This window comes from Pseudochaenichthys georgianus, chromosome 20 (genome assembly GCF_902827115.2).
Source record: "Pseudochaenichthys georgianus chromosome 20, fPseGeo1.2, whole genome shotgun sequence".
In the NCBI taxonomy this organism is placed as follows: Eukaryota; Metazoa; Chordata; class Actinopteri; order Perciformes; family Channichthyidae; genus Pseudochaenichthys; species Pseudochaenichthys georgianus.
This window is the reverse complement of record NC_047522.1, coordinates 6,314,021-6,325,273: the sequence shown is the minus strand read 5'-3', so window position 1 is coordinate 6,325,273 and position 11,253 is coordinate 6,314,021. Positions and strand designations below refer to the sequence as shown.

At 39.1% G+C, this 11,253-nt stretch overlaps 1 protein-coding gene across 2 annotated transcripts; it reads right to left on the bottom strand.

Annotated features, from left to right (window-relative positions):
- Positions 1 to 427: 427 nt before the first annotated feature.
- LOC117465702 (copine-3-like) lies at positions 428 to 9,414 on the bottom strand. 2 transcript variants are annotated; one of them, XM_034108674.2, is made up of 17 exons: positions 9,328 to 9,414; positions 8,219 to 8,405; positions 7,881 to 8,060; positions 7,696 to 7,770; positions 7,532 to 7,603; positions 7,231 to 7,311; positions 6,969 to 7,058; positions 5,453 to 5,551; positions 4,814 to 4,900; positions 4,445 to 4,504; positions 4,129 to 4,262; positions 3,920 to 3,974; positions 3,582 to 3,633; positions 3,102 to 3,235; positions 2,694 to 2,930; positions 2,493 to 2,607; positions 1,355 to 1,504 (listed from the first exon to the last, which is right to left on the bottom strand). In XM_034108674.2, exons 2-16 carry the CDS (start codon positions 8,375 to 8,377, stop codon positions 2,497 to 2,499), a joined length of 1,626 nt encoding a protein of 541 aa, XP_033964565.1. In that variant the 5' UTR covers positions 8,378 to 8,405; positions 9,328 to 9,414; the 3' UTR covers positions 1,355 to 1,504; positions 2,493 to 2,496. The 2 variants fall into 2 exon arrangements, with proteins under 2 accessions (XP_033964564.1, XP_033964565.1); XM_034108673.1 differs by lacking the exon at positions 2,493 to 2,607 and having other exon boundaries at positions 428 to 1,504.
- Between the last annotated feature and the right edge of the window lie 1,839 nt (positions 9,415 to 11,253).

Genomic DNA, 11,253 nt, shown 5'->3' with positions numbered 1-11,253 from the left:
CAACTCAGACAGTCATGCCGCGATTGTACACTTCCTGACTCTCAGTTTTATCGGATTCTGTTTTAAATTATCTGACTCTTTTTAATTTCAAGTTGTTATGGATCCGTGATCTGGTCCACATGGGTACAATCCTGAAAGTTCTGCCTACTGTTGTGGTCACAGTCAGTCACAGTGCGAATCTGTATGTCTATTTTGTAAGTTTTATTTTGAAGTAATAACCTGAAAACCGGAAGTGTGGTAAATGATCAGATTGGGTATCTTTAAAAATAGTATAACAAAAATAAAACCAGTTTTAGTGCAGTTAACTACGATGTATTTGAAATACTAACTGCCTGCCTGTACTACTACTACTAACAGTACTAACACTTCCAATAACACGTATTCTTATGATGTTCCGATATAATCACTTAAGAATGCACAACATTGATTAGGAATATGATTCACTACTTAGTGAAAATACAATATTTATTTGATGTCATGACATGAAGGCAGTAGCACCAAAAATGTACATAAAATATTTTTGCTTTGCTTTCTGTTATATAGATTGAATTAGATCTTCTTTCATGCTTTGCAAATCATATTTACACACAATCATAGTAAACTCGTAAAATATGTAACACATTAAATATCAGTCAGTATCAAATACACATACATTAAGTGAAATCAGGCCTTATTTATAACACAGTCAGTTAAGTTAAGACATGGTGAACTGAAAGAAACCGAATGAAGAACAAAACAGTAGCAAGGACAGGTTTTTGTAGAGTAAAGTCTACAAAAGGTGTTTGTTTAGGCAAACGCATTAGTCCATTATATATGGATCAATCATGTAAACATTGTTGCATTGTGTTAATAGTACGGCTTTGTCCGAGATTGGTGATTTCAATTGAAATATGCCTCATTTTGCAGGGAAACATGAAAGTGGTCATTGTAAACTATTTGAAAATATGAAGGAAATATTAGCAGAAACAAGGAGAACACATGAATTACTCCAGCCCTTTCATGTAGACATTCTACATTGTATGTGGACTAATGAGATAACTGGTAAAAGCTAACTTGGTTATTACACAAAAACCAAAGACCTTCAGTCAAGTCACACTAGTTTCAATTAATGCCTTAACGATGGTGCAGAACAACCAAATAAAAAATGACTTTAAATCTTAAAAATCCTGGCACTTGTGTCACATAAGTCTTATGTTACATTAACAATAAATCTGTGTTAAGTACATGTTAAAAAACATTTAAGAAATGGTATACCGTATCAGTGTATAATGGCTTTATATTATTAGTGCATACAAGTATTTACAAATCATACCATGAGTCCCAGACTTGATGGTGCATGCTCATGTAGTATATTGAGAATACATCACGGGGGGGGTGCTGATGCTGCGGGGTCAAGGAGAGGTGTGTCTCCTTGAGGTGGTCTCAATCTCACGCTGTTGAAGAAGCTCACCACCTGACCCGGGACTTCTGCCAAGACGCTCTGAGCCAGCATTTCCTGAGGAGCCTGAAGAGAGGGAGTAGAGAGAGAATTACGAGGAGTCAGTGGCAGGGGAAACAGCTGAAGCAACCAAAGAAGGGAAGCAGCCGGGGGGGGGGGGGTATACAAATAACTGTGGCACATTGGTAGAAGCTTTAAAAACAACATTCAACTCTAAATGTCGTGCATATATAATTTTTTTTAAGCAACAAAATGCGATAATCCTGCAATACTTGGTTATGCTAGTGAGGTTAGGTGACTGAAGTAGTTACTGTACAGATTATCAACATACTTCCCACAACATATAAATGGCTGATCTTTAAGCAAATCAAGCTTTGGTATGACATCATTTGAAATATGTAATATTACATTAGATGAGATCATAATGTGCTTATATCTGAACACTAGGGATACGGCTCGTTAGTTTAGCGTAAGACAAAAACAGCAGACGGGGAAACAGCTTGTATCTCATGTTTATGTTATATTAGGGCTGTATTGGATAGTTCAGAGCTTCATTTATAACAGTCTACTGTCAGCTGTTGTGAGCAAAGCGAAGCACGCTCCTGTATAAACTAAGGATCATAACAAATGACGACAGACAAAAAGAAAAGTACATACGGTACAGTCCCATCGTATATCGCTTTTTTTTTATGCGTCTAAAAAACAACATGTAAATTAACCATTTACAGGTTGTATGGAGCACGATGTGCCTTGTAAAATCTCAACGCTCAGGCACTGAGCAGTTGCCAGGACCACAGTGGAGACTCCAGGAAATGTCTCCACAAAAAAAGCCCTGTAAGAGCACTTTTCAGTTAGAGTTTTCAGCAGTCCACACCCTGCAGTACGTGATGACATAATGTCCCATATACTGTGAAATGGAAAGGTTATAAAAACAGTGGAATAAACAGCTTGGTGAATTAAGCTAACTAGGTTGTAGTGTTATACATGCAGCTTTGAACTAATGCGTGGAAGAAGAATGGATAAAGGGTAAGTGAAACGCTGCGGGTGCTCCTACATTTCTACGAGGGAGTGGGCTCACTGGGGGGCTTCAGGTCAAATTTATTGAAGAAGGAGGCCACTTGGTCAGGCAACTCTGCCAGTACACTTTTGGAAAGGGCTGCAGTGCCTGCCTGAAATAAGATATTTAGACACGTTGTTTAATGATTTTAAAGAAGCTAATGTGCCTACAAAGACTTTGCTCTATGAGATAGCTTACATTTTGGAACTGTCTGAATGGCACAAACTGCACGATGTCCCGCATGGCAGTCTCGCCTGTAGGACAGCGTAAAACTCCATCGTCTCCATCGAGGAACTCCATGGCACTGAAGTCCGCCCCACCTACTCCGACGATGATGATGGACATGGGCAGACGAGAGGCGTTGACAACGGCTCTGAGAGTTTGGTCCATGTCTGTGATCACTCCGTCAGTGATGATCAGCAGCACAAAGTATTGCTGTGGATTATTGACAGAAAAGGAACAAAACAAGAATTATATTTAAAAAGGGAAGGGGTTTTCACCTAGTATTGTGTGGAAAAGAACAACTGATTAAGACGGTGTCATCCCGTGCTAGATTTGCATACAAAAGCCATCATTTTGGCAGATATTAGACTCCCAGCGACTCACAGAGGCAGTTTCCTGCTGCATGGCCTGCTTGCCAAACTGGGCCACATGGTTGATGATGGGGGAAAAGTTTGTGGGACCGTAAAGCTTCACCTGGGGGAGGCAATACTGGTAGGCTTTGACCACACCTTCTATGCCTGGAAAAAAAAACACAAATACAGATCTTAGAGCATTATTTCATATATATTTCCATGTAACTTAGCATGATTGGAAATAGATAGCACTCAGCAACATGAAGTAAATGTATGGGCCGAAGGAAAACTGCAGAGCAAATCAAGTTTCTGTACAAAGTGATTGGATGCTGCAAATCAATTTTTAATTAACTCTGTTTGCAAAATGTTCTCCTGACTGACTTATCAGTCAGTGCTTCAAACATCAAACGCCAAACTTTCCAACAAATGCTCTCATGTCGTACTGCGCCACACTACTTCTGAGAAAAGCAAAATATGCATGTCCCGTTATCTAAAGACTATTTATTATTACCTGCACAGAATGGGTTTTCTGGGTTGAAGTTAATGGGAAACTCGTGGCTGACCTGGAAACACAAACAACCGGGTTCAATATTACATGTTTTGGTCTGCCGGCCAAGACGTATTCCACACAATTGGTTAACATTTAATTATTTGGGCTGATGAGGATTTCAAATCTAACCAGCATTTTGTAAATTATGCTAGTTTTGTACCATGCAATCAATTATAAGGCTGGATCCAGCACCAACGTTTTACATTATACATCCAAGACACGCTTTGTCATGTATAAAGAAATTAATTCATGACATGGAACTAATATTCAAGCAAGTTGGAACCCAAACAAATAATCACCTGCCACCTAGGAGGAAGCTGGGCTCCAAATCCGAAAGCTGGGAACATCTTGTCACTACAGGAAGTGAAACACAACAAAGGATTAGACTCGAGCCGCAGACTTTCAATGTTATTGTTCCTCAAAGCTCCATTCAGCCATGACGGAAAATAAGGGATGTACACGCTATATCCATGCCCTGTATACTATATATATATAACAATCTATGTACCTGTCATAGTCCTGGATGACATTACCCACTGCCCAGATAGCTGCCAGGTACTCATTATAGCCCTGAGGGTTGATGTAATGGAGGGACTGAGCGGAGCTGGGATCCCCGTTGGAGCCTGTGAAGTCAATCGCAATCTGGCCATGGGTGGATGGAAAAAAACACAGACTCGTAAAAATGTAGATAATGTTATCACAACATCATAATTATTGTTTCCTAAACACATTAAATCCTCAATATGAACGGTACAAACAACATATAATGCAAATATCAGGGATAGTTTTTTTTTGTAGGATTCAAAAACATGTGTAGTACTCACAGTGAAGTTAATCTGACAGCCGCCCATTATGTAATCCAGAAAGGTATACTCCTTCACTATCTGTAAAGACATTTTAGAAACAAAATAGTATTTACCTGTTCATAAAATGTATTTCACAACTTACATGATGAGCTACAGCATTGCAGTACTGTTAATATGCCGTTTACCTTTATTATTTTAAAGATACAACATGTATAAAAGTATTTTACAATTCTGTATATACAATGTTTTAGATATACTGTACATGGCTCAGTTTTAAGTAATCTCAACCACTTTTATTCTTGCAAATTCCTTTAGATGGAGTACGCATATACTAAACAAATAAAAGTATTGGTTACGTAATAAAAAATCTATTTAAAACCAAAATACCTTGCATTTTTTAACAACGATAACACCAGAGTTTTTGTATCCTTTCTTCTTCTGTTTCTTCTTACTGTTGATGCATTCAAACTCGGCCTGAGAAGAGAACAAACACACAATATCAAGTGTCAGTAAAAAAAAAATGTTTAAGGGAGACCCTTTTTTTTATTAATGCATCCTGTAGCGGCCAAAATCATATAGAACTAAAACAGATAGTTAATTTAACAGCCGCTGAGGCACTAGTTAGCGGATCTTACGCAGGGTAATGATCCAGGTCCAGACAAGATTCTCCGTTGTGCATTTTATTCCTATAACAAAATACAATGAACAGGTTTCCTAAATCTCTTTCCTTAAGCCTTTCTTATGGCTTTCCCTTGTGTAGCTTGAAACACCCTGGTAAAAAAACCGTCTCAAAAAAAACCGTCTCAAATATATACAATTACACCAGGTGCTCTAATCACCCAGTGCCCAAAACATGCCTTCAAAATAAAAGCATAGAAACTACTTATGAGACTAACTAAGAATACATTTACAATAAACACTATAAAACAGCAAGAAAATAAATGTTAAACTATTAAATAATATAAAGAGATGTATAGCTCCAACACATCCAATAAGTTCCAAAACACCAAGAAAGAGAGATCTCACCGCATATGTTTGTGATCCCTGCTGTATTTGGGCGAGTGTTGTCTCAAAACATCCAATAAAGTCATGAGATCCGTTGCTGTTGTAGTCATAACAATCCACCTGAGAGAGACAGACAGTTAGGAGAAACAAGACAAATCCAGTCAATTGTCTTGAGCAAACATTTGTATTTCACTTATTTAACTATCATCAGTGTGTGAACATCGAAGCAGATGGGACAGAAGCATGCTTTGGGGGTGAAGCTACAGATGTAACACAACACCCTGATATTGATAAATCTAAGAGAAACACACACACGCCTTTTACTGGAAGGGGAACTACCTTTTAGAATGAGACACAGTGGTGATTTCATTGTTGAGGAAACACAGGTGAAGACACAGCATGGAGCAACAAACTGTGTGATGCTACAGTCAGTCTACAGGGTGGATATCTAAGAAAGCTCATGAATAAGAAAAAAAGGTATCTATCTTTACGGAAAATCTGTTGGTCGTCTTACCTGTGAATACATCATTATCAGGTTATTTAAATTAGTATGCTATATGTTAGTAGGCCACTAGCACTTGTGGTTATATATACATTTCATATCCTTTGACATACAAATATATTCAATATTAAATACCTGATTTATCCCATCATGATAAAAGAAATACGAGATCAGTCTTTTATAACACATATGCTGTATATGCTATGTAGAAAGGCAAATTAGCAACCTCATAATACCTATTCAGCGCCTTGGATTTTGTTCTATTTTGACTTAAAATGTAGCTTTATACATACTTTAAGTTCTTATTCGGTCCATTCTGAGTTCATGCTAGTGCCCCATTGTCTGACAAAAGTCAATGTTCAACCAGTGACTCACTTTACTCGCATCATTCAACAGGTAAGTTGACCAACAAGCCAAACTCCTCAAGTTTGTAAGATAGATACTAGAGTGTAAAGGTCTTTGTCCTGTCACAGACACTGCATCCTACACGTGAAGCACTCACGCTGGAGACAGTAAACTCACTTTCACCGTAGACTGGGAAGCAGCTCTTCCAGACAAGTGTGCTTTTAGAGGGTTAGAGATTGGAAAGAAAACACAAAATACATAAACTAATGCTAAAAAACATGTCCTTATCTAGACAAGAAGGAAACATAGCCGGGGGGTTCTATTGTGGTTTTGATTCAGTCTTTTGGTGATCTTACAGAACAAAATTAAATTCCATTAGTGATCAAAAATGTTTGTTTTTCCTTGTTGACGTTCAGTGGAGCTGAAAAAACACATCATATATACATTTTTGAAATAGGCTTGACCTGCTATAGGTGTATTACGACAACTGTGATATTTAAAAAATGAAAATTGGATAACACATAATAAATAACAATTTCTATAACAAATTATAATTTATTCAGCAAAGCTAATCCATCACTGAATGAAAAACTGATATTACGCGAGCATGAAAGACTGACAGTAGATAAAGGCTGCCGTGTCATCATTCACAATTCCCTACAGTCAAAGTGTATGTGAGTGTGTGTGTACCTTTATAGGTCTCTCCACATCGCCTCCACAGAGGGCCGGAAGCGGGATGCGGAAGGGTCTCCATGTTGGGTTCAGGGTGTTTTTCACCACCTGCGTGACAGTACAGATTAAAAAAACACTCTGAAAGGTGACGTGCATCAACTGTATAAACTCCAAACTGTCAATACACATTCTGGTTATGACTTTATGCGCCCATGCACTGCCCAGGAATCCTTGGGCATGATATAATGTAAAGCATGCTACACAGCGAGTATATCTGTACCTCTGTCCTGTGAGCGAGCTGCCATCCAGTTTCTGTCTGTTTGTGGAATTCCAGGAAAGGGTCGGATTTGCCAAAGAAATCCTGGAAATAAGTAAGAAAATAATAGGAGGTTAAAATAAATAAATAACCCAATAATATTCAGTGTTGGGGAGCACTATATCAACGTGTTTCACACTAGATGGATGAATAATGCATCCGGCTTTATAAAGCTTTCAGCAATAACCTTATGGTCATGTCAACATTTTTAACTCCAGTTGGTTCATATACAATATTTGAAACATGATTCCGAAGCAATCAATACCTTTTTGTCCAGTTTTCTACCTTCAGCTTCAAAATCCACCACCCTGTTGTCTGTTCGTTCTTCAGCACATATCTACAAAACATGCAACAGCATTGTGTTACAAATACCGCATAAGACAATTATGACAGTTGTCTTATTGACAATTGAAATCCAATACGACTCACAGTGATGGTCCCTTTCCCTGCAGGTCTCTTGTCCTTATGGACAAGTGGTCTTGTTAGATTTCTTGAGGATACAACCTGGACAGAAACACCCTTTTCTGAATCACACAATCACTGGATATGTCACAGCCTCAACACCCATCTAAAATAATAATTCAACAGAAAAAGAATAAGGCAAATGTGCTAACCTGTCCCAAGGTGCACTCCAGTTCTCCCAGGAAGTCTGCATTTTGCAGACTGCAGTTTTCGCTGTCAATGTCGTATATTTCAAACCTCAGCTTCTGCACCATCTCAAAGTAGTAGTCTACGACAAAACTCTTGGAAAACTTTGGATTTAAGCAGTTCATGATTCTCTCTGTCCGGCCAATCTAAACAGATACAAAAGATAAAAAATATCTTTTTTATAAAGAATCAGAAACTCTTTTGACTCACAGCAGGTGCTGACATGTCCAAAATGACAGCAAATAGATCCATAAGAATGAGGATATTTCTTGAAGTTTTAGATCAACTTTTTAAACACGCTTACCTCACACCAGTGAGGCCCTGAGGAGTTCATGAGGAGCACACACAGAGGGTCAGACTTTGAGAATGCATCCATGTCGAGCAGATTCTCACAGGAAATGCTCAGTGCCACTTTGGTCACACATTCAGGGGCCTTTGGCCCTGGGGATCCAACTGCTGCCATGACAGCCTGGAAGAAACACTCACACAAACTGACACACAGAAACACAGATACAAATCTTTAAAAAACTGAAAGGAAACATTTTGCCACACCCCGTCATTCATGTTATGACTGACTTATACTGAGAGCAGTAGCAATGTGCATGTTGTGTAACACTTGCTTCATCCTCCTATGTATCTAGCTGGCGTTAATACTTTTAGATTGTGAAATACAGTTTCCTTGGTTGGCAGATACAGCCTACGAAGAGGACCAAGCAAACACACCAAACTGCATCAAAATCCATGTTATCCATTGGTTTATCAATAGATATGTGTAGCAACATTTCATAGAAGTCATGTAATGATTCATTACGTTTGTATAGTTAATTCGGCCAACACATTTCATTAAATGTAGGATTTATCAAACGCTAAACGGAGTGCCATCCAGCGGTGAGGTAACGTTCATCTGGCTCTCCGGTGGATGATACTGTCCCATACTAGAGTTAGCTGAAGCTTGTATTGGATACATTAACAATTGGAGTCAAACACTCACCTTTGTCATAATGTGGTCTGTTCATGACAAAGCCATCTTAGCAACGTTAAGGTAACTTAAGGTAACGTTAATGGGACAGAAAATAACGGACCGTGCTCTAGGAGCGTTTACCAACGTAAGCTAACATCAACGTTACATCGGCGGATGATTCGAAATATATTTATCCACGTTTATTGCTGTTAAAATACATGTATGTAAACTGTTATTAAGGAGTAGGCTATCTTACTTTAACGAGTTGACGCCTATTTGCTTTGAGCTAACGTTAAATGTCAGATGATACTTATAAAAGTAACTAAAAAAGGCAACGTTAACGTACACCTATCTCCAGTAAATAAGAAAACTAACTTAAAACCTAGCGTTATATTTATTTTGACAGTTAAAACAGAATAATGTCAATAGTAGTTTAACTTTGTATGTCTTACCTTGTTAGCTACATACGCTAGCTGTGGGCTGTGGTTTGCTGTTGGCAGAAATGACAGGAGGAATAGGAGCTGGCTGTGGTGGGCGGGGCCCAGTGCGCTTGTTTCCAGTTAGAGCCATAGCCGTATAGCCGTATAAACTGTATGTTAGAGCCTATGGTTAGAGCAGGGGTGGGGAACCTTTTTCCTCTCAAGGGCCATTTCCATGTTTACAATATCCTCAGAGGGCCGTACAAATTATTGACCTTTGCTTAAAAAAAAAAAAAATCACAGCCCATTCATTTCATTCTGTGCAAAGAAAAAGCAACCTCTTAATCCAGATATCTCACCATGACTCGCGTACACACATGACACACGTGCACGGTGCGGCGTGACCACCAAAACAGAAATATATGGACACAAGATGTGTGCAAATGTATTTAGTTTCCTGTCCATGTGAACATGATTTAAGTGTGGAGGGGGGGTACCTAACCTCCTCTAGGGGGGTCCGGGGGGCATGCTCCCCCGGGAAGATTTGTAAATGTTTAAGTTAAAAGCATCAATCTGGTGCACTTTGAGAGCAAAATTAGGAGATCTATGGATACATCTCTCAACACCCAGATGAAACAGAACTGGAAGCAGATTTATTTTTCTTTATGAATATTTGACAAATCACTCTCCTTTCAAACTGTATTCTTCTTTATTAATAACAACTTTTTTTTACTGTCATATAGTATTTTATACCTGTTTACTTTATTCTCTTGTTTTTTTTATAACTATAATGATCATATAAAGATGTGCCTTTACCTCACTGGTTGTAGAAAAAGCTTCTTATATTCGTTAGCATAGCTAGCTAACCAGATGCTAATAACAACAAAGTTATTGACTGTATGATCAGTATGACAGATGAACAGATCGCCACTGGGTTTACAACTAAAGACACAGCCACGCAAAAACTGCGGCATGTGTACGGCTCCTTGTGGCTGGAGCGGCGTTCTGGTGCTCTCCGTCAGAACTGCACCCTGTCAGTCGAGACCATAGACCAGGGGTCGGCAACAGGCGGACCGCGGTCCGGATCCGGACCCAGACGCCGACCTATACGGACCCGGAGCGATAATCAATACATTAATAGGGGATTTTTCGGCGCCTCCCGCTTTTTTAACGATGATTTGGGTGACTTGTGTAATTCGTGGAGAACCGCAGAGTTTTCGTCTTGGGGGTGGGGGGTGGGGAGTCCATCAGTCCGACTGACGGACAACTTCTCACTTCAAAAAAGAAGAAGAAATCTAGACCGCAAAAATAATGAAACAAGTGAGTACCTGTTTTTCCTGGCCAAGGACAGGTTCCATGAACACAACACGAGCGTAACGTGTCTTCACGTGGTATATGTCTCGTCTGAAAGGAGTGCTGACAGAGAGCACCGGAACGCCGCTCCAGCCCTTCAAATATTGCCGTACCCATAAGGAGCCGTATATGCCACAGTGTTTACGTGGCAGTGTCTTTAGTTGTAAGCACAGTGGCGATCTGTTGTTATTAGCATCTGGTTAGCTAGCTATGCTAACGAATTTAAAGAGCTTTTCTACAACCAGGTGGAAGAGAGCTCTCTCCTGAGAGGCTCAAATAACCTCAGCTCAGTGAGGTTAAGGCACACCTTGATATGATCATTATATAGTTATTAATGAGACTAAATGAAAAACAGGTATAAAATACTATATGACAGTAACAAAAAAGTTGTTAAAAATAACAAGAATAGAGTTTAAAAGGGGAGTGATTTGTAAAATATCCAAAAAGAAAATCTGTTTACAGTTCTGTTTCATATGGGTGTTGAAAGATGTATCCATAGATCTCTTCATGTTGCTCTCAAAGTGCACCAGATTCATGCTTTTAACTTCAATATTTAATATTCCCGGGGGGGGCATGCCCCCGGACCCCCCTAGAGGAGGTTAGGTC